The sequence below is a fragment of the Meles meles genome, chromosome 8, assembly GCF_922984935.1.
Source record: "Meles meles chromosome 8, mMelMel3.1 paternal haplotype, whole genome shotgun sequence".
Taxonomy (NCBI): Eukaryota; Metazoa; Chordata; class Mammalia; order Carnivora; family Mustelidae; genus Meles; species Meles meles.
The window spans coordinates 115,099,224-115,123,419 of NC_060073.1; the positions used below are offsets into that span (position 1 = coordinate 115,099,224).

The following is a 24,196-nucleotide window of genomic DNA, read 5'->3' on the forward strand; positions in this document are numbered from 1 at the left end:
TATGATGTATCCTGATGATTGATTTGTGAATGTTGAACCACCCTTGCAACCCAGGAATATATTCTACTTGATTGATGAAATGATTTTTTTAAATGTATGGTTGGATTTGGTTTGTTGGGTTTTTGTTTTGTTTGTTTTTGAGAATTTTTGCATCTGTGTTCATCAGGGATATTGGCCTGTATATTCTCTTTCTTAGTTATGTCTTTATCTGGTTTGGGTATTCGGAATGTGGCCTAATAGAATGAATTTGGAAGTTTTCCTTCTTTTTCTATTTCTATTTTTTTGAAATAGTTTAAGAAGAATAGGTATTAAGTTTTCCTTAAATGTTTGGTAGAATTTGTTCGTGAAGCCATCTTTTTGATTACTGATTCAGTTTCTTTGCTGGTTATCCCATCTGTTCAAGTTTTCTATTCCTGTTCAGTTTTGGTAGTTTATGTTTCTAGGAATTTATCCATTTCTACCAGGTTGTCCAGTTTATTGGCATATGTTTTTTCATAATACTCTTTTATGATTGTTTGTATTTTTGTGATGTTTGTTGTTATTTCTCCTATCTTATTTGTGATTTTATTTATTTGGATCCTTTCTCTTTTGTTTTTGATAAGTTTGGCTAGAGATTTATCAATTTTATTAATTTTTTCAAAGAGCCAGCCCCTGGTTTCATTGATCTGTTGTTTTTTTTTTGTTTTGTTTAGTTTTATTTGTTTGTTTCTACATCATTTATTTCTGCTCTAATCTTTATTATTTTCTTCCTTTTGCTGTTTTTTTTTGTTGTTGTTGTATTTTTTCTAGCTCCTTTAGGTTGTTTACTTGAGATTTTTCCTGCATTTTCAGGTAGGCCTGTATTGCTATCATATACTTCCCTCTTAAGACTGCTTTTGCTGTATCTCGAAGGTTTTGGACCACTGTGTTTACATTTTCACTTGCTTCCTTAAATTAAATAATTTGAAATTTTAATTCCAGTTTATACTACATTTAAAAGATATGCATCTTATTCTTGACAATTCTCAGCTACAAGAACAATTATTTAGACTTAACTATTATATTTACCATTTGGTTTTTAGTGTTCCTTCCTTTTTTCAACCATCTGTGCCCTAATTCCCTTATGGTTTGGCTTAATGATCCTGAGTGATTTCCCCTGCACCTATTTAATAAATGGTTTGCTTTCTGATTCCTTGTATTTTTGAACATGACTTTCTTTGGTCCTTGCCAGGTAAGGATAGTTTGACTAAGAATTGAATTCTGTATTGAATTATTGCCTTGTCTTTTTCTTTCATAATTTGATCTTTACTCCATTATCTTATAGCTAATAGTGTTTAGTATTAGAGATAAAGAATTGATAACAGTTTTACTTTTTTTTTTGGAAGAGGGCGAAAGTTGAGGGGAGGGGCAAAGGGAGAGAGAAGTGTAGGCACTGAATGCGGACTCTGACATGGGGCTCAATCTCATGATCTCAATCTCAGATCATGCCCCGAGTTGAAATCAAAAGTCAGATGCTCAAGTGACTGAGACACCCAGGTGCCCCAACAGTTTTGCCGTTACTTCATAGGTAATGTGTTATTTGCCTACTTCCATCTGTTTACATCTCATGCTTACTACCGCCTTCTCTGATTTAATATTTGTGAAGAATTTTTTTTGTGTGCATGTATGAATTTTGAGACTCAAGAATTAGGGTTTTTTTTTTTTTTTTGGTAAAGATTTATTTATTTTTGAGAGAGTGCATGCACATGAATGGGGGGACAGGCAGAAGGAGAGAATTTTCAAGCAGACTCTACCATGAGCACAGAGACTCGCTTGGGGCTTGATGTCACAACCCATGAGATTGTGACCTGAGCTGAAACCAAGAGTCTGAAACCAAGAGCTTAACTGATTGAGCCACCTGGGCACCCTAGGAATTAGGATTTTTTATGTATGAGTCTTAATATGCTTCATTTTCTCCCCTGTCCTAAGGCTACTAGATGATACCTGGAAAATTAGCTGGACAAATTTTCTTACATTATTATTATTACTATCATTATTTTATTAATGCTTACTTCTTTCTTTGCTCTTTCTTTCTGGTAATATTCACATGTGCATATTAGACTGTGTAGAATTAATTGTCCTTGTGTCTTTTTTTTCTTACTACATCTACTTACCATCTTTTCCTAAGTAGAGAGAATTCCCAGGCTAGTGTTGAATCAACTAGTATTGGATTCAATACTTTCTGTTATTCTCTTCACTATATCTGCATGTTTTGGACACATAGTTTTTATTTACAGGTTTTTCTTGTTCTTGAACTCTTGTTTTTCATGAGAGTCTGTTATGTTTTAGTGTATGTTGTAGCAGCCTCTTGAATGACAGTAGGAATTAATTTTTTAGAAATGACGTCTTCACTGTTTTCTGTATTATATTTTGTTTTAGTGCTGGGCATTTGGATAGTGGATTTTCTTTTGACTTACCGGATATTTTTCATTACTTGGCAATTTTTTGTTGATTAATCATATTTTTAAAAACATTTATTTTAGGATGGTATATTTAGTTTGCTAGGACTGCCATAACAAAGTTCCATAGTCTAGGTGGCTTAAACCACAGAAATCTGTTTTCTCACAGTCCAGGAGAATTGAAGTCCAAGATCAAGGTGTTATAATGTTTGATTTCTTCTGGGGCCTCTCTTTATGGCTTGTAAATGGCTGCCTTCTAGATGTGTCTCTCACATGGATTTTCTCCTTGTGTGCTTATCCATTCTATGTCTTTGTATTTCCAAATTTCTTCTTCTTTTAAGGATATCCATCAGATTGAATTAGGGCCCAACTGAACTTTTAACTTAATCACATCTTCAAGTGCCTGTCTCTAAATGCTCTGATTACTAGGGATTAGTACTCAGTCATGTTCTGAGTACTAGGGGTTAAGACTTCAACATACGAAACGGGATCAGGCACAGTTAAGCCCTTATCAGTTACGATGACTGTATGGGTCTTTTCTTCTCTCCTTTGTTGGGTTTTTCTTTATTGTGCCACATGACAGTATATCATGGTACAGTGGCATATGGGGGTACAAGTCATCAAACCTTTTTAAATTTTATATATCTTGTTTAATTTCTCTCCTTTGTAGTCAATGGAAATATTTCAGTCGAAATTAGAAGAAGCTGAAAAAACTGCATCCACAAAAGAAGATTGTAAACGAGAACGGTGGAGGAAACCAGTGTACTCAGATAAAGTACAAAGTAGTCAAGAAACTAGAAAATCAGACTTCGTAAAATATAATAAAAATTTAAGGGATAGATATAGTTCAACAGATATTACAGACAATACCAGTAAAGGTAAGTCTAGTGGTGAAAAAGATAATAGGTTTGAAACCTGTAGAAGACAATCCAATCCAAGGCAAAATCAAGAATTTTCTTCTCTGCAAAATTTGAAACCCAAGTTTTTAAGACCCTCTGATGATGAAGAACTCTCATTTCATAGCAAGGGCAGAAATTTTGAATCTTCTAGTTTCTCTTCAGCACTCGTTGCTCAGGATTCTGTGCGTCGTGGTTTTCAAAAACCCATGGACAACAGTGAAGAAAGTTCTTCATCATGGAGCCGGTTGGACGGAAGAGCAGGAGACAGGAAATGTTCATATGGAAGATCATTAGAAACTAAGGCCAATGTGGACTGTGGGCACATTTCAGAAGACATGAGAGAAAAATCACCAGATGAAAGCCTGAGAGATGACTCTGTGAAGAAAGAGCATCTACGGGACACGAAGTCTCAATTTGCCAGGTATTTTGTCGTTTGTTTTTTAAACTGATGAATGAATAGTAAATTGCAAAGGATTCAAAGAAATGAGCTGTATTTGCAGAGTATCAGCTATTAAGTTGATATGAGTTATATTCTTCTGTTTCTTAAGTTTTGTGGAAGAGATAAAATATGCACATTTAACGAATCAGTAGCTTTGTTTTATGGGTTGCATTACATTTCACAGTTTTATTTAACAAATGGAAGAAGTATTTGGTAGCTGTATTAGCTCAAAATTTGTTGCCTTTTTGCAGTCTAAAAAATGGAGTTCATAATCCCTTTAAATGGATATGCTGCAGGAAGTATTTTGGTAGACTGTGTTACTGCTACCATTTTGCTTTCAGAGGAAATCTCTCCATTGTTAAGTGTTATCTTAATTGTAAATATTGCATGCCCAGTGGAGGTCTCGAAGATTGAAGGGAAATATGCCGCCATAGCGCACGTATAAAGTGAATAGGATATATGAAGGATCCTGCCGGGAGGGAAGCATGAATTATGGTGACTCTTTTTCAGAGAAAGAAATAGCCCCTTTTTGACAGTTGACAGGTTTTAAAGACGTTAGCATTTTAAAAGGAAGATGTGGATAGGGTAGTGGTTGTATCTGTGGTAATTAGGAAAATAGGTGACATTGATTGGTGTTATCTTGAACCTGTTCATCTTACCTACAGGCTGGGTCAGTAGAGCAGGAGGTTGAGTGGGATCAAACGTAGGAAAAATTGATTTAGCTATGGAGCTGGTCTTACTGGAGATAGCCATAAATGGAAAATAAGAGTCCAAAGGATAATGATCAGCTTATACTAGAATGATCATCAAAATATGTTTAAAAATATCACCAAATGAATGGGACACTGAAGGAAGAGGTTTTAGGAAATAATAGAATTCAGTAGTGGCAGTAATAGGTATCAGCATTGTAGTTTGGGGTTACGAGTCTGGTAGATTGTTTCTGTTAACAATTCCGTCTGAAGCTGTGGATTATAAAGCACCATGTATAGCTTTCAGTGGCAGGAAGCTGGCAAAACCTGCACTGAATGATGGGAGCTCCACTCACATGGGCTCTGGTTCAAGTCAGGGCTTTGTTCCCAGGAAACCAAAGGAGAGATCTAGTTGTATTGACTGGATAAACATGACAGGGATTAGAGAATGTCTCAGACTGTTTACATATGTAATTGCCCAGGCTTTACTCCAGGTATTCTGAAAGGTAGACTCTTTCTTGTCCCCACCTGTTGGTAGGATGAGACTCTTAATTTCTTTTATCGTCAGGGTTGCCCCAACATTTGGGCACTCTGCACGTCTTGACTTCCGTGACTACAGCTGTGTGTGAAACAGTCTTAGAGTCAATATTTCATCTAGTTCCATATTTGTAGGTTGTATTTAAGTTGTAAGTTTCCTGTAGAGCTACTATAATACAGGCACTCACTAGAAGAAATATATATATATTTATTTATTTTTTAAAGACATTTATTTTTAGAGATAGAATGCAAGCAGGGAGAGGGGCAGTGGGAGAGAGAGTGTCCCAAACGAACTCCCCGTTGAGTGCAGAGCCTGATGTAGGGCTCCATCCATAAGTTGGATGCTTAACTGTCTAAGACACCCAGACATCCCGGAAGGCAGTGTTTTTGTTAGGTGTGTTACTTTGATGTTTCGCATGGTGTGAAGCTTTCCATGAATTCCATGATTCCCTGGAGAAGGAAAGAACAGTCTAGAAATTGTCTACATATATGTGAAAGACAGAAAACTTCCTCAGCCTGTGTGAGTGTTGTGAAGTAAGAGACCAACGAAGGATGTTGAAGAACGCCTATTTTTAGGGACTGGAAAGTCAGTGAAGGATTGTGAGACGCTGTTAGTTTGTGGGAACATTATCCTAGGTATATGCTGAATTCTTTATAAAATGCTAGAATTCTAGGGTGCTTTGAACTAGTGAATTTTAGAAGTAGGGGGAAAATCATAGAACTGCTTTTAGAACTAGAAGAAAGTAGTGTGAGTCCTGCATTTTGCAGATGAGGAAACTGAAGCACTTGAGGTTGTACCTTGCAGAGTGTTACAGTACATACTTACCAGATTTAGCAAATAAAGGGAAGCATATCCTTTGCAGTATTTGCAGAGAATTACACTAAAAAATTTTTTTTGTTTACCTGAAATTCAAATTTGACTGGGTGCCATGTTTTTCATCTGGCAATTGTATGTAACACTTAGCCATTTTCTGGGATTGTGATCTTTTACAAGAGATAATGCATATAATTATCTATAAAAACATAATTAGATATTTAAGTTATATAGCTTCACAGTGTATATATTATTCTGAGTCTTCTTCCCCCCCCGATCTGTATATCTTAAAGATCTTTTTACATTGGCTTTTATGTATGTACTTTTTAAAGGCTCTTTAATATTGTTAAAAATGTAGATAGAAGTGAGTGTTTCTCCTTGGTCTCCTGTTGATGGACTTAGGTTGTTTCTAATCTGTCCTGCTTACAGTAATGCTGCATTGAATAGTCATGTAATGTGTGTCTGTGCACACTGATTATATCTAGCTGCAAAATAATTTCCAAGCAGTAGAATTTTATTTATATATTTTGTTACATTAATCAGTTTCCTCTCTTACCGGTCAAATATTAGAATGACTTTTCTTTTCCTTGCCAACAGCATAATTGAACTTTTTTTTTTTTTTTAAAGATTTATTTATTTATTTATTTGACAGAGAGAGAGATCACAAGTAGGCAGAGAGGCAGGCAGAGAGAGTGAGAGGGAAGCAGGCTCCCTGCTGACCAGAGAGCCCGATGCGGGACTCGATCCCAGGACTCTGAGATCATGACCTGAGCCGAAGGCAGCGGCTTAACCCACTGAGCCACCCAGGCTCCCCATAATTGAACTTTTTAATCTTTGTTGGGTACATACTTCAGAAAAGAGTTGTTCCTTGAGTTGCATTTCTTTAAATGTGAGTGAAGTTTTGCATATTTCTATAACCTTATTTTTATTTTATTTTTGCTAACTAGTCATTTCTTGTGGTTACTTTTCCAGTTCTCTATGAGAGCTCTTTATAGTTTTCATGAAATACATAGTGTTTTCATCACTGTTAGAGTTGCATTTTCTTCTTGTTTCACTTTTTCGTCCTTCCTTTCATTCATTCTTGCTGTCGTCAGATACCTCATGCTTTTCCTTTGTCCTGTTTACGCCCTGCAGTTATCTTAAGTCGGCAGAAAACACCCTCTAGAAATGGTCCATGTGCTCAAGATCTTTAAACTTTTTATTCTTAGAAATAAAATGTCTTTGTGTAAAATTTTGTTTGTTGGAAAATATATCAGCTATGTATTTTCAAGATTTTGAAACCTAGAATAGTTTGCAATATGAACAAAAAATAGTGTGATGTTCTTAATTTAGATTTTAAAAAGTTGATATCAGGAATTAACCTGTCTTATATACTATTTTAGCCTTTGGATATTATTCTTGGCAGAGTTTGCTGTGGTAGGCCAGAAGGATAGGAGAAGGATGGCAGGTTCTGAAGGTTTTGAATATAAGGTATAGGATCCTTGGATGGGGAGAAAATTTGAGAACAAGTGGTAAGAAATGAGTAATTAAAGGGAGGAGATCTGTGAACACTGCCAGCAGGCAAAGAATAATTGCAATATCTTCAGGTTTCTGAAATGTTATTGGGGTGTGGCTTCTTTAATTACCTCTTCCTCAACAGTTTTCAGCTGGAGTTGGGTGTGTGCTGTAAAGAGAAGATATTTTAATGGGAAAATGGATTTGCTTTTTAGGAATTAATTATGAAGAGGACTTCTGAAATTTACCAGTAATCCTGGAAAATGAGAAATACTTGTATTTTTTTCTTTTTATAGGATAATTGCAGATGTCACAGCAATGTTTCTTTCAGAGTGTTTGCGCATCGTTGTAAATGCTTAGAGAAAGTAAGAGCACCCTCCCAAAAGATGTAGGAGTACAAATTTCATGATAATGAAAGTTGCTGCTTTTAAAGTTCTCTTGGGTTTCCAGTTATCTTCTTAAAACTTGTGAGCTTTGGTTGGAGTTTGGCATACCTCCGTTATCCTCTTGATTGACTCTTTAAGCTTGCATACTGAGAGTGATGGGAAGAGTAAAGTTCTCAAAAAAAAGGGAAGAGTCAGGTAAAATAACAAAGTTGTGCCTTTGGATAGAAATAGTAGAGGTTTTGGCAATTTAATTAAGAATATTATCATTGAGGGCGCTTGGGTGGCTCAGTGGGTTAAAGCCTCTGCCTTCGGCTCAGGTCATGATCTCAGGGTCCTGGGATTGAGCCCCGCATCAGACTCTCTGCTCAGCAGGGAGCCTGCTTCCTCTTCTCTCTTTGCCTGCCTCTCTGTCTACTTGTGATCTCTGTCTGTCAAATAAATAAAATCTTTAAAAAGAAAAGAATATTATCATTGAAAAAGAGGATTTATTAGCCAGATTTCATAGACTAAGTTATGACATATGATGGTAGAGATGGAAAATGTGAGAGAGATGTGTTAAGTGAAGGACCTTCTTTCTCTCTCCTTTTTTTTTTCTTTTAAGGTACAGACACTTGAATATGTTTATATGTTCATGGAAAAGAGTATTGATGTTAGAAGAGAGACGATACATGGCATAATTGAGCAAGATCCCAAGGTTACAGTGGATGAATGTAGGATCCAGTGTCCTCCTACAAATAGAAGGATTAGCCTGGGGTGGAAGTATTAAAGAGGAGGGTGTGGTGAGTGACAGGAGAAAATTACAGAAATTCCTGACAACTTAGGTCAGTGTTTCTCAACATATCATTCCCATAACGTTGGTGTTCTTTTTAGTCTGGCATGACAAGAAGTCATGAACCAAAGGAGTGAATGAAGGTAGAAGAGAGGAGGAGCTTGAGTTGGCTTCCATGGCTCAGTGATGAAGCTTTTAATTCTGTGGTCCCTTGAAAGGATTTGGTTGCTTTACTATACACAATCCCTAGATTCTTTCTTTTTTTAAAATTTTTTTAAAATTTTAAACATTTTTATTAACATATAATGTATTATTTGCCTCAGGGGTACGGGTCTGTGAATCATCAGGCTTATACATTTCACAGCACTCACCATAGCACATACCCTCCCCAGTGTCCATAGCCCAACCACCCTATCCCTACCCCTCACCCCCCAGCAACCCTCAGTTTGTTTTGTGAGATTAAGAGTCTCTTGTGGTTTGTCTCCCTCCTGATCCCATCTTGTTTCACTTTTTCCTTCCCTAACCCGCACAACCCCCTGCCCTGCCTCTCAATTTCCTTATATCAGAGAGATCATATGATAATTGTCTTTCTCTGATTGACGTATTTTGCTCAACATAATACCCTCTAGTTCCATCCATGTCGTTGCAAATGGCAGGATTTCATTTCTTTTGATGGCTGCATAGTATTCCATTGTATATATATACCACATCTTCTTTATCCATTCATCTGTTGATGGACATCTAGGTTCTTTCCATAGTTTGGCTATTGTGGACATTGCTGCTATAAACATTCGGGTGCATGCATCCTTCCCGATGACTACATTTGCATCTTTAGGGTAAATACCCAGTAGTGTGATTGCTGGGTCATAGGGTAGTTCTATTTTCAACTTTTTGAGGAACCTCCATGTTGTTTTCCAGAGCGGCTGCACCATCTTGCATTCCCATCAACAGTGTAGGAGGGGTCCTCTTTCTCTGCATCCTTGCCAACATCTGTCTTTTCCTGACTTGTTAATTTTAGTCGTTCTGACTGGTGTGAGGTGGTATCTCATTGTGGTTTTGGTTTGTATTTCCCTGATGCCGAGTCATGTGGAGCACTTTTTCATGTGTCTGTTGGCCATTTCCCTGAATTCCCTGATGCCGAGTGATGGGGAGCCCTTTTTCCTGTGTTGGCCATCTGTATGTCTTCTTTGCAGGAATGTCTGTTCATGTCCTCTGCCCATTTCTTGATTGGATTATTTGTTCTTTGGGTGTTGAGTTTGAAAAGTTCGTTATAGATTTTGGATACTAGCCGTTTATCTGATATGTCATTTGCAAATATCTTCTCCCATTCTGTCAGTTGTCTTTTGGATTTGTTGACTGTATCCTTTGCTGTGCAAAAGCTTTTGATCTTGATGAAGTCTCAATAGTTCATTTTTGCCCTTGCTTCCCTTACCTTTGGTGATGTTTCTAGGAAAAAGTTACTGTGGCTGAGGTCAGAGAAGTTGCTGCCAGTGTTATCCTCAAGGATTTTGATGGGTTCCTGTCTCACATTGAGGTTTTTCATCCATTTGGAGTCTATTTTTGTATGTGGTGTAGGGAAATGGTCCAGTTTCATTTTTCTGCATGTGGCTGTCCAATTTCCCCAATGCCATTTGTTGAAGAGACTGTCTTTTTTCTATAGGACATTCTTTCCTGCTTTGTCGAAGATTAGTTGGCCATAGATAGAGTTGAGGGGCTCTCTATTTCTGGGCTCTCTATTCTGTTCCAGTGATCTATGTGTCTGTTTTTGTGCCAGTAACATACTGTCTTGATGATTACAGCTTTGTAATAGAGCTTGAATTCTGGAATTGTGATGCCAACAACTTTGGCTTTCTTTTTCAATATTCCTCTGGCTATTCAGGGTCTTTTCTAGTTTCATATAAATTTTAGGATTATTTGTTCCATTTATTTGATGTATGATATTTTGGTGGGGGTTGCATTGAATGTGTAGATTGCTTTAGGTACATAGATGTTTTCACATATTTGTTCTTCCAACCTATGAGCATGGCATGTTTTTCCATTTCTTTGTGTCTTCTTCAATTTCTTTCATGAGTACTTTATAGTTTTCTGGGTACAGATTCTTTGCCTCTTTGGTTAGATTTATTCCTGGGTATCTTATGGTTTTGCATGCAGTTGTAAATTGGATTGACTCCTTAATTTCTCTTTCTTCTGTCTTGTTTTGGTGTATAGAAATGCAACTGATTTCTGTGCATTGATTTTATATCTTCACACTTTACTGAATTCCTGTACGAGTTCTAGCAGTTTTGGAGTGGAGTCTTTTGGGTTTTTCACATAAAGTATCATCATCTGCAAAGAGTGAGAGTTTGACTTCTTCTTTGCCGATTCAGATACCTTTAATTTCTTTTTGTTGTCTGATTGCCAAGGCTAGGACTTCTAGTACTATGTTGAATAGCAGTGGTGATAGTGGACATCGCTGCTGTGTTCCTGACCTTAGGGGAAAAGCTCTCAGTTTTTCCGCATTGAGAATGATATTCACTGTGGGTTTTCATAGATAGCTCTGATGATATTGAGGTTTGTACCCTCTATCCCTACACTTTGAAGAGTTTTGATCAAGAATGGATGCTGTACTTTGTTTAATACTTTTTCAGCATATTTTGAGAGTATCATATGGTTTTGTTCTTTCTTTTATTAATGTATTGTATCACATTGATTGATTTGTGGATGTTGAGCCAACCTTACAGCCCAGGAATAAATCCCACTTGGTTGTGGTGAATAATCCTTTTAATGTACTGTTGTATCCTATTGGCTGGTATTTTGGTGAGCATTTTCATATCCAGGTTCATCAAGGATATCGATGAAGGTCTGTAATTCTCCTTTTTGATGGGGTCTTTGTCTGGTTTTAGGATCAAGGTAATGTTGTCCTCATAAAATGAATTTGGAAGATTTCCTTCCATTTCTGTTATTTGAAATAGTTTCAGGAGAATAGGTATTAATTCTTCTTTAAATGTTTGGTAGAATTCGCCCAGGAAGCCATCTGGCTCTGGGCTCTTGTTTGTTGGGAGATTTTTTTTTTTTTTTTAATATTTTATTTATTTATTTGACAGAGAGAGATCACAAGTAGGCAGAGAGGTAGGCAGAGAGAGAGAGAGAGGAGGAAGCAGGCTCCTCACCAAGGAGAGAGCCGGATGTAGGGCTCGATCCCGGGACCCTGGGATCATGACCTGAGCCGAAGGCAGAGGCTTTAACCCTCTGAGCCACCCAGGTGCCCCTGTTGGGAGATTTTTGATGACTGCTTCAATCTCCGTATTACTGTTATGGGTCTGTTCAGGTTTTCTATTTCTTCCTGGTTCAGTTTTGGTAGTTTATATGTCTCCAGGAATGCATCCGTTTCTTCCAGGTTGTCAAATTTGCTGGTATATCATTGCTCATAATATGTTCTTATAATTGTTTGTATTTCTTTGGTGTTGGTTGTGGTCTCTCCCCTTTCATTCATTATTTTAGTAATTTGGATCCTTTCTCTTTTCTTTTTGGTAAGTCTGGCCAGGGGTTTATCAATCTTAATTCTTTCAAAGAACCAGCTCCTAGTTTTGTTGATTTGTTCTACTGTTTTGGTTTCTATTTCATTGATTTCTGCTCTGATCTTTATTATTTCTCTTCTCCTGTTTGGTTTAGGGTTTCTTTGCTGTTCTTTCTTAAACTCCTTTAGATGTAGGGTTAGGTTGTATATATATGTGTGTGTATATATATCTATATATCTATATATATATATACATATATATATGTATATATATATACACATATATATATATGTATATATATATACATATATATATATCTTAGACTGGTGAATAGAACAGAGCCACCCAATTGATTTTGCATGTATTCTGGTGTCTTAGAAGAAACTACCTCCCAAAATTTAAAAAGAAGAAAAACATATATATATATATATATATATACACACAAATAAGGGTAAACACAATGAAGGGATGGAATATGACTATAAAGATGAAAATTAAGAAAGATTCTAAAATAGGAATTGATAAGGTAAGTTGGTTGGAAGAAGGAAAGAAAAAAAAAAAAGAGAATGAGATCAGGCTGGAGATTAGAACAAAGCCATGCGCTAGATTTAGAATATATTTTGATCTATTAGAAGAAATTGTATCCCAAAGTTTTAAAGAAAAAAACCTATATGTATACAAAAAATAAGGTTAAATACAATGAAGGGATAAAATATCACTCTAACAATGAAAATTTAAAAAGATTTTTTTTAAAAAGGTATTAATAAGATTGTTAAAATTTTTTTTTTTTTTAATTTATTTGACAGAGAGAGATCACAAGTAGGCAGAAAGGCAGGCAGAGAGAGAGAGAGAGAGAGAGAGGGAAGCAGGCTCCCTGCTGAGCAGAGAGCCCTATGCGGGACTCGATTCCAGGACCCTGGGATCATGACCTGAGCCAAAGGCAGCGGCTTAACCCACTGAGCCACCCAGGCGCCCCAGATTGTTAAAAATTTTTAAAAGATAAAGAGGAAAAGTTAAATAGAATAAGAAAAAAATAAAATTGAAAAAATTTAATTTTGCAAGACTCAAGGATCATGGGGAAAAAAGCGATGAATTCTATGTGTTGCTTTCCCCAGCTCTGGAGTTCCGCTGTTCTCATTTATTGGTGAGCTTGGTCTTGGCTGGATGTTCTTGCTGATCTCCTGAGGGAGGGGCCTGTTGCCATGATTCTCACATGTCTTTGCTGGAGGCGGAAGTGCACCACCCTTGCCAGGGGCCGGGCTAAGCAATCTGCTGAGGTTTGTGCTTGATAGCTTTTGCTCCCTGGAGGCTTCCGGTAGAGCTCTGGAGGATGGGAACGAAAATGGCGGCCGCCCAGTCCCCGGCCTGGAGGAGCCGAGTGCTCAGGGCCCACTCCTCAGTGCGCCCTCAGAGAAGAGCAGTCAGTCCCTCCATCTCCCTGGTGTCCAGCTGCACTCTAAGCTCACTCGGCCTGTGACCGAGCATTTCTGTGTCAGGCATACGGCTTCATTTGGAGTGTCCAAACCCAGCAGATTTCTGCCAAGCACTCTCGTGCCTCTCCTCCCGTAAGAGGAAGCACGGGTGTCTCTCCGGATCTGCCACTGATGGGGTCCCTGCTGGAAGAGTAGTGGTCCGATTGTGCCTTGGATCACAGTTTACGGTAACCCTGAGCTGAGAGTTTCCTCCTCAGCTCTTCATGCAGCAGCTTCCCAGCTCTGATACCTGGCAGCTCTGCCACACTCAGACACCCCTGGTCTTTCTGTAACCCCACAGGACCTGAGCCACACTGTCCCCACGAGGCCTCCAACCCCGCTTAGCCTCTGGAGTGATGTCCCTCAGTGCAGCAGACGTCTATAAATTCTGATTTTGTGCTCCGCTGCTCCACTGCTTGCTGGGAGCTGGCCCCTCCCCCAACGGTCTATCTTCTTGTCACTTTAGATTCACTTCTCCGCACGTCCTACCTTCCAGAAAGTGGTCGACTTTCTGTTCCTAGAATTGCTGCTCTTCTTCTCTTTGATCTCCTGGTGACTTGTAGGTGTTCAGAATGGTTTGTTAACTATCTGGCTGAACTCCTGGGACCCGATGATATTTCAGTCTCCTACTCCTCCACCATCTTGCTTCCTTCTCTCTCTCTCTTTTTTAAGTTATTTATTTATGTAAGTAATCTTTACACCCATTGTGGGGCTTGAACTATGACCCTGTGATCAAAAGTTGCATACTCCTCCACCTGAGCCAGCAGAGCGCCCTTCTTTCTTTTCTTCAAAAGATTTCACCATTAGAGTTTGAGCATAGTGAATTCAGTACTCATTGGTGGGTTCTTCTCTGACCTAGTAATTGGCTCTGAGAGGCAAAAGGAGCTAAACATTATTGAGCACCAGGTTATGTGTTGTGTTTGGAATTCTCTTACTGCAATTACTCTAATTTTATATACTATCACATTTAATCCCAATAATGTGAGGGTAGTTATTTTTTAAATTCAATTAGCCAACATGTATTATGGACTTAGTTTCAGATGTAGTGTTCAGTAATTCACCAGTTGCATGTTAACACCCAGTGCTCATCCATCATGTGTCCTCCTTAATGCCCATCACCCCATTACCCTATTCCTCCCACTCGCCTCCCCTCCAGCAACCCTGTTTCTTTCCAATAGTTAAGAGTTGTAATGGTAGGTATTAATCAGTTTTTTGGTTTTATAACCTCAGAGAGGTTAAGAGACTTGCCCAATCTCATAAAGCTAGTAAATGACAGAGTCTACATTCAAACTCATGTCAGTCTAATTCCAGCACTCTTTTTCTCATAATACTAAGAGGGATTTCTCATTTCTTGCAAGGTTATGATTGGCACTTTAAAGAAAGACCTAATGCTTTATGAAAAGCTTGCATTAGGAACTCTTAGAATTTTATTAGTATTCTGTTTTTAAGTATTTACACTTTTATTTTTATTCCTTTTAGTAGACAGGTATCTATTGACATACTGATACATGATATGGTAGTTTATTAACATCCCTAAGGAAATGGATTGATAGATGGATTTTGGCTTTCTTCTTTTTCTTTAAGATCTATTTATTTATGAGAGAGAGAGAGCACACGAGCGGGAGAGAGAGAGGGAAAGAGAATCTTAAGTAGACTCCATGCTGAGCTTGGGGCCTGTTGTGGGGCTCCACCTCATCATCCTGAGATCAGAACCTGAGCTGAAACCAAGATTCGGATGTTTATCTGACTATGCCACCCAGGTACTCCTGGCCTTTATTCTTCCAATTCCAGAAATCTGAGGTTGCTTGCAAGACAGCTTATTTTCTGAGTGTTTGAACTCAGTGAGAAGTCCTGTGTGTACAAGTTACGTGTCTAGATTACAGTAAACATCTATTGGGTTAACAAATAAAGGTTTGGAGAAATAGTAAGGAAACCAACTCCTTATTCAGTTTACCTTTCCTGCATTCTTTATTTTCTCAGTTGGCTGGAGTGGAGATGAAAAATAGATGAACTAGAAATAGCTTTGTTGGAAAGAAAAATGTGGCCAAGTAAACACTTGGCAGCAGGAAAGGCAGAAAAAGGGGAGGGAATACTAGCCAGGAAGTCTTATGCTTAGGAAGCTGGGAGGTTTAAGAGGTGGACCCTGGGATAAGCTGACTTCAGGGGGCAATAATTGTATCGATAACTTTTTAGAAAGGGCAGGAAATGTTGTTTAAGTTTGTTATGCATTATACATACATATAAAAATATAATATTTATAATTCCTACATAAAGGACAGAAATAGTAAGTTTCCAAAGCAGAGAATTTGGGGGAATTAATTGAATAGGAAAGAATACAAGTTGAGAAAAGGAAGTCAAGCTTTTTACTGAAATATGATTGGGTTGCCTGAAATTTTAAAAATTACATTTACAATACAATAAAAATGATGTGTACCTTAGAATTTAATTTGGAAAGTTACTGAAAAATATTTTCCATACAAAAAAGTACAACTAACAGTACAAGCAGTGCCTCAACATATAGAGGCATATAAAGGATGCTAATGAATGCAGTGTCCGTGTTGTTCTTCTGAATTGGTTTTTAGAATGTAGACTGAGTCAGAGAAAGACAAGTACCTTATGATTTCAATTGTATGTGGAATTTAGGAAACAAAACCGATGAATGTGTGGGAAGGGAGAAAAAGAGAGAGAGGGAGAGGGAGGCAAACCATCAGACTCTTGAGGATAGAGAACAGAGGGTGGACCGAGGTAGGTGGGTGGAGGGGAGGGTACGATGAGCTAGAGGGGTGATGGGCACAAAGAGGGGCATTTATTATGATGAGCACCGAATGTTATATGTAAGTGATGAATCACTAAATTCTATTCCTGAAACCAATATTACACTATATGTTAACTAACTAGAATTTAAATAAAAATTTGGAAGAAAAAATGTATAACATTTCAAAAATACAAGTAAGAGTAAAGTTACTTCACAGTGTCTGTCATGGGGAAGTGCTCAATAAACATCAATGTATAAAAAATAATAATATAAAAAGACTGAAAGAACTTGAGGGGAACAAAAACATGTTCCTTTCTAATGGTGCTTTACCTGCAATATTTTAGTTTTCTTAATCTGAGCACCAGGGTGTTGTTCTTTTTTTCCCTGATATGAGAAGAAATGGTTTGTACAGAATTTCTGCAGATATTAATGTCCTTTTAAAAGAAAAATCTTTCAAATTTTCATTTTTTTAAAAAACTCAAATACTACCTACTGTAAGATTTATATTTCTTTGCCCAAAAGAATTTGCTACTTAAAAGTAATTGGTTAGGGGCGCCTGGGTGGCTCAGTGGGTTAAAGCCTCTGCTTTTGGCTCAAGTCATGATCTCAGGGTCCTGGGATCGAGCCCCGCATCAGGCTCCCTGCTCAGCAAGGAGCCTGCTTCCCCCTCTTTCTCTGCCTGCCTCTCTGCCCACTTGTGATCTCTCTCTGTCAAATAAGTAAATAAAATCTTAAAAAAAAAGTAATTGGTCAATAGGTCAAGTTTTGATTTGAAGGTCTGTTTATATATTTTGCTATTATTTGCTCAGAATGTATGTTGAAAACTCAAGTTAATTTTAATCCAGCAATTCAGGGAAATTAGTAGTATCATAGCTACATCCTTTATATGTGAGATTATGACAGGTTTTTCAGCTTAAAAATTTTCTTTTATCATTCCTCTTTAAGAGTTTTGGAAAACAACTGTTGAGGTGTAATTGACATGTAATTAAACTGCATATATAAGAAATGTATAATTTGGTAAATTTTGGAGTTTGTATAGTCTTGTGAAACCATCACCCCTCAGAGTTTCCTGGTACCCTTTTATAGTTCTTCTCTCCCACCTCTCCTCACACCCTTACCAAAGCCCCTAGACTTCCATTTATCTGCTCTCTTTAATTATAGACTAGTTTGCATTTTCTAGAATTTTGTGTAAGTGGGATCATATGTTATGCACTCTTTTTTTTTTTTTTTTTTTTTGGTCTGGCTTTCACTCTGCATAAGTATTTGAGCTCCATCCATGTTGTTGCACTAGGAGTGGCTAGATCGTATGCTAATAATAACTTTAAATTTTAAGAAACTGTGAAGTGGTTTTACTGAGTTGTATCATTTGACATCCCCACTAACGGTGTATGAGACTTTTAGTTGCTCTGCATCCTTACAAGAACTTGGAATGGTTAGTCTCTTAAATTTTCTGCTATTCAGGTGAGTATGTAGCAGTATCTCATGGTTTTAATTTGTATTCCCCTAATGACAAGTGATGTTAAGCTTCTCTTCATGTGCTTATTTGCCATCCAAATATCTGTTTGTTAAGTCTTTAGAATATGTAGTGATTTTGCTTCTCTCATTTCTTTATTGGTAATATGTATCTGTTTTTCTCCCTAATTAGTTCAGCTAGAGGATTACCAGTTTCACTAATTGTCCTAATCAGCTTTGCTTTCATTGAAGTTCTTTATTTTTCTGTTTTTTATTTATTTCCACTCTGATTTTTATTATTTCTTATAGTCTGTTTATTTGGGTTTAATTTGCTCTTCTTTTCCTACTTTCTTAAGTGGTAAGCTGAGATCATGGATTTGAGATCTTTTTTCTTTTCTAATATAAGCATTTAGAGTTATAAATTTCTCCCTAAGTCATACGTGAGTAGCATCCTATAAATCCTGATATATTATGTTTATATTTTTATTCAGTTTGAAATACTTTTTAATTTTTCTTTGATTTTGTTTTTGACCATGGATTATTTGCACATAGACTTTTTACTTTTCAAATAGCTGAGGATTATCCAGAGTTCTTTGTTAATGATATCATGGGGGTTAGAGAACATAGTTTGTATGACTTAAATCCCTTTAAGTTTATTGAGACTAGTTGTATGGCTCAGAATATGTGCTATCTCGGTAAATGTTGCTGTGTGCTAGGAAAGAATGTGTATTCTGTTGTTAGGTAGAGTATTCTCTGATTGCTCATTAGGTCATGTTAGTTGTTAGTGTTATTCATGCCTTCCATATCCTTGAAGAATATAGTTATTCCATCAAATATTGAGAGTAGGGTCTTGAAATCTGTAACTGTAATTGTAAATTAGTCTGTTTCTGTTTGTAATTTTATCAGTTTTTGCTTTATGTATTTCAAAGCTCCCTTATTATGTGCATCAACATTTAGGGATTCTTCTTTACTCTTGATGGATTGACCTCTTTTTCATCTGAAATGAAAAAGCTTTCTTTGTCCCTGGTAATATTTATTGCTCTGTAATATAATTGGTTTGATTTTAAAGAAGCGACTTCACCTTTCCTTTGACTACTGTTAACACAGTGTATCTTTTCCCATCCTTTTATGTTTAACATATTTATGTCTTTCTAGTATGTTTCTTATTGTTGAGTTTTGCTCTTGTATCTGACAGTCTTACCTTTTAATTCAGATGGTTAGATCATTTATATATAATGTGATATAATAAGGTTTAAATCTGTAATCTTAATATTTGTTTTTTTTGTTGTTGTTAATTTTGTTGGTGTGTATTATGTTAGTCACCATACAGTACATCATTAGCTTTTGAAGTAGTGTTCCCTGATTCATTGTTTGTGTATAACATCCAGTGCTCCGTGCCCTCGGTATCAAGGAGGGATTGCATGGAGCACTGGGTATTTGTTTTCCACTTGTCCTATCTGTTCTTTGCTTTCTTTTCCTCTTTTACTGACTTATTTTAGATTGCATATTTTTATGATTCTATTTCATTTCTTTTGTTATAATTTTTTTGGTGTTATTTTAGTGGTTTCTTTAGATTCGATAGTATGTATCTTAAACTTGTCCAGCGCCACAGCTGTATGGTATAAGAACTTTACGGTAGTTTATTACATTTATCCCCTGTTCTTTCTGTTAGCGTTGTCATATATTTCACTTATCCTTGTTATGAACCTCTCGTATATTGTTATTATTTTTGTTTAAATAGTTATTTTAAAGAGCTCTATGTAATAAGAGAAAGTATTATGTATTTACTCCTGTAGTCATCACTTCTATTGCTCTTCCTTCCTTTGGGTTGATCCATATTTCAGTCTGGTATAATTTTTCTTCTTCCTGAGGCTTTTCTTTGACATTCTTTCAGCTTTTTGTGTGAAAGAGCCTTCATTTCACTTTGTTTTTGAAAGATATCTTCACTTCATGTAGAATTCTCCGTTGACAATTTAAAGTGCCTTAGAGCTGTTGCTGCTCTCTTCTTGCTTGGATTGTTTCTGTTGAGAAATCTGCTGTCACACTTACCTTTGTTTCTGTGTGCCTAACTGTGTCTCTCTTTTCTCCCCACTATGGCCGCTTTAACAGTGTTCTCTCTATCACTGGTTTTGAGCAATTTGATTATGATGTACCCTGATATGGGTTTTTGTGTGTGTGGGTGTGTGTGTGTGCGCATGCGCCCTTGGGAGTCCCTGAGATTCTTGGTTAAGATTTTTAGTTTTTAGTAAATGAGGAACATTTGACCTTTGTGTCTTCTGTCTCCTCTTTCTTTCTTTCAGGCTCTCCAGTGACATGAACAGAAGGGTTTTTAGGTTGTCTTATAGCTCTGAAGCTCTTTTTATTTTTAGAAATTCTTTTTCTCTCTTTTGTTTCATTTTGCATGGTTTCTAAGGTTTCAAGTTCACAAATTTCTTTCTTTGCAGTTTAATCTTCCATGAATCCTATCTAGTATATTTTTATCCCAGACATTGTAGTTTTCAACTTTAGAAGTTTAGTTCTGATATATCTTAGTTGTTTGTAACTTTTCAAACATATGGAATACAGTTAAAATAATAACCTTTACTGTTCTTATCTGTTATTTCTCATATCTGATTCAGTTCTGGGTCGATTTTGACTGAGAGCTTTCCCTCCTAATTGTGGATCTTACTTTTCTATGTCTGCATGTCTGGTCATCTTTGATTGGATACTAGATATCATGAATTTTACCTTGTTGAGTGCTGAATTTTTTAATTCTTGAGCTTAGTGCTGAGGTGACGTAGTTTAGTTAGAAACTGTTTGCTCCGGGGCGCCTGGGTGGCTCAGTGGGTTAAGCCTCTGTCTTCAGCTCAGGTCATGATCTCAGGGTCCTGGGATCGAGCCCCGCATCTGGCTATTTGCTCAGCAGGGAGCCTGCTTCCTCCTCTCTCTCTGCCTCTCTGCCTACTTGTGGTCTCTGTCTGTCAAATAAATAAATAAAATCTTAAAAAAAAAAAAAAAGAAACTGTTTGCTCCTTTAGACTCTTGCATTTAATGTTGGTTCAGTGGGCTTAAATCAACATTTAGTCTGGAGTTTATTATTTACCAGTAATGAAGCACAACCCTTAAAACTCTACTCAGTGCTTTCTGAATCATGAGTTTTCTTAGTCTGGGTAATGAGACCAGGCACTCTTCCCAGGAATGCTGAATGCTGTTCCTCTTACCTTTGGGATGGATGCTTTCTCTGACTCCCAGTAGTTTCTTGCTGAATACTCAAGGGGAACTCTCCAGGCTCTTCTGCAATTCTCTCACTGTGCACTTTTCTTCTCTCTCTGGGTTCCTTGGAGTGCTAGAGTCTCTTTTGCTAAGGAGTCCCTCAGGCTTGGCCTGCATTTCCCTTTCCTGCCCTGCAGTAATATTTCATAAAGAGGTAACCTGGGACAACTTCCTAGATGCCAGGACTCTAACCTTGACTGGAAATTTCTCTTGTCTTCAGGGTATTGGTTTGGCACATGATCTTAGTTATAAATTAGCTTGTGTTGTTTGAGTTATTCAGGATTTATTTTGCAAAAAGAACATATGATCATTGTTTTTATTCTTTGAATGCAGTTAAATATGTCATTTCCTAGTTACAGTATCTTAGATTATTGGTAATTTATCACACCAAATGAGAATTACCCCAGCCATGTAGAATTATGGCTTGATTCTACTGTTTTAATTTTGTTTGTTTCCTTTTTAAAATGAGTGTATAAATATTAGCACAGAATAGTTGACATACTATTTATCTCATTGTTGCTGGGACTTTGGTCGGTTATTATAACTGCCATCGGCCATTGTGGCATTATAACAGAGAACCTTAAACTGTTGATTTTTGGTGAATCACTGAAGCTTTGTTTTTTGTTTGTTTTATTTTGTTTTTAAGGTTTTAGAATTGTGATCTATCGGTCCTTATTATTTTGTTGAGGTCAATTAAAATAATATTTGAGTCTTGATGCTGTTACTTGTAGTGTCCCTATATTTCATATGCTCTTAATCTGTCTTGTTCAAACAGAGGTGCTTCTGAGGATGATTCTGTACACATCTTGAGTGTTGATGAGAAGAATAAATTGGGAGCCAGGATTATCAAGGCCGAGATGATGGGAAATATGGTAAGTCTTCTGTATTGTTCTTAGGAGAATAGCAATTAGCTCTTTAACTTCTTACAAGTAATTTTGGAAGTTTCTTTGCAATGTGAATGTAGCACAGTAGGAAAAATAATTGTTGCTTATTGATTCTTTAAAGAAATCCTTGAACGTTTCTAAAAACAGTTCTGTCCATTCTAAATAAAGTGTTTACTTTTCCTGTCAGATTTTTGAAAATTAAGATCCTAGGGAACAAAATGTTTTTAAAATTTCCTTTCTACTCTGCAATTTGAGTGTAGCAAATTTGAGGGAGACAAAGGTGTCATTGTCTTCTTTCCCTGCTTCAGTCACGTTATTAAGCGTGTGTATTGCCCTCTTAGATTCCCTTACTTAAGAACCTAACAAATGAGCTTCTAAAAAGATGGTTAATTCATTTTTCCAAATTGTAATGGGATATGTTAGCTGCTTTGTATCGGTTAGCTCATTTAATTTCCGTAATAGTGTTATTATGATGGAAGACTGATTTACCTCAGAATTCAGTAGAGGATGGGGGATGATTTGGTGAGAGCTACACCTGTCTCTGTTTATCGATTATCTCGGTGTGAGAGTGTCACATTTCTGATGCACTCGTACGTGTTACATCACGCATGGCAGAAAAGCGAAGCCGGCAGCTTTGTGTGTCTTGACAGAATTGATTCCCTCATATGAATGTGGTCCTCTCAGACCCAAACACTGGTGAGCTTTAAGTATTGTGCTGTCCGTATGACACCGTTCAATAAATAAAAGGTGGCCAAACAAGATGCTTCTAGTCTTGTGAGTTTGTGTATCTAATAAAGGACATATGTTGCATATGCTGCTCTTTCTCTTTGAATCTGGTCTTTGGTAACACTGAACTGCAGCTCAACCCAGAGACTGGTAAGAGAGACAGACCAACAACAACAGTAATTATAGCAGAAAATAAAGTTCGAGTTTTGAAAGCACAAAGGAATTCGTTTGAAATAATGAAAGAGAACTCACCAAGTTAGGAAGTTAATTCATGTTAAAAGAAGTGTTCCTTTGGTCATGGAAGCACTGCAGTGGCGAACACTGTTCTTTGCTTGTCACATGCTTCTGTTTGTTCAGTGTGTTTCTCCACGCGTCAGTTGTTTGATGTAAATGTCTGTAGACTTCCTAGAGTAGAAATGAAATATATTTGGAGTTCTCATTCAAATTACCCAACAGTAAAGAAGGTGATATTTTAAATCTTGTTAAGGATTTCTTGTTACGGTAACTGAAATTTTGAGTGTTGGATGTTTATAATATCAAAAGAATTATAAAAATGTCATTCTTTAGGTTATGTATTTTCTCTATGCCCTTCTCTCCCCTAGAATGTATGTCCTTGTAATTATTTACCTTCAAAGCATAAACAAATGGCACAGGTATTTGGGAAGTGTGGAACTGAGGTAAATTCATTAAATTCGGGGCACCTGGGTGGCTCAGTGGGTTAAAGCCTCTGCCTTCGGCTCAAGCCGTGATCCCAGGGTCCTGGGATCGAGCCCCACATTGGGCTCTTTGCACTGCAGGGAGCCTGCTTTCTCCTCTCTCTCTCTCTGCCTGCCTCTCTGCCTACGTGTGATCTCTGTCTGTCAAATAAATAAAATCTAAAAAATAAATTTTTTTTCATTAAATTCGTTAAAAAGCAATGTACCAGGCTGTGAGTTGGTAACTGAACTTAGGTTATGGCCACATGGGTGTTCACTGTGCTCTTTTCCCTTCTGTTGTATAAATTTGAAGTATTTTACACTGAGAATTAAGCTATATGTGACACCAATTTTTCTTGTTTTTCCCTTTAAAGGAATTAGCAGAACGACTTAAAGCTCAGCTTGAAAAGGCAAATAAATTGAAAGAAACTGTAACGCAGAGATCATCAAAAGGATCTGGGGTAGAGGTGAGTAACGCAAATTTGTTTGTAGGCACGTAATCACCTTGTGTACCTACACTGCTACCTAGTAGTGGTCATACTTTCATGTAAAATGTTTCCGTATCTGTGTCAGTGTGTTCATCTGTGTTTGCTTGTTTTGAAATGGATTTTCATAGGTATTGTCTCATGTTCCACCGCTGTGTGTGTCCTGGTGGAAAAAGGCCAAAGCCAGAGACACCTGGTTTTATTTTGGACACTGCCATTTACTGATGCTTTGACTTCACAGAAAACACACTCATCCTTGAATACTTCTCTAGAGAATGAGAGACTTGAATTTGGTATCTGTCTCATATAAAACAAATTATTTTGTTTGAGAATTCATTCATCCATCTTTTAGTGAACAGAACTGATCAAAGCACCTGCCCGCACGATATCTCGTTTGGGAGGGGAGAGGCAACAGAAGATACACATGATAAATTCTCTAGCTTATTCGAAAGGTAGGCACCCAGTGGAAGGCCAGTGGGGGTCTCGAGTGCCCAGTGTGCTGGTGGCTTTGAGGACACAGCCTAATTGTGGTTG

At 37.2% G+C, this 24,196-nt stretch overlaps 1 protein-coding gene across 1 annotated transcript in view; it reads left to right on the forward strand.

Annotated features, from left to right (window-relative positions):
* Window positions 1–24,196, forward strand: part of CWF19L2 (CWF19 like cell cycle control factor 2) — a 129,963-nt gene that overhangs the window by 34,852 nt on the left and 70,915 nt on the right. The window contains exons 8-10 of the mRNA XM_046017196.1: window positions 3,088–3,737; window positions 21,648–21,744; window positions 23,552–23,644. Of these exons, the coding sequence (XP_045873152.1) occupies window positions 3,088–3,737; window positions 21,648–21,744; window positions 23,552–23,644 (840 nt within the window). The remainder of the gene's footprint in view (window positions 1–3,087; window positions 3,738–21,647; window positions 21,745–23,551; window positions 23,645–24,196) is intronic.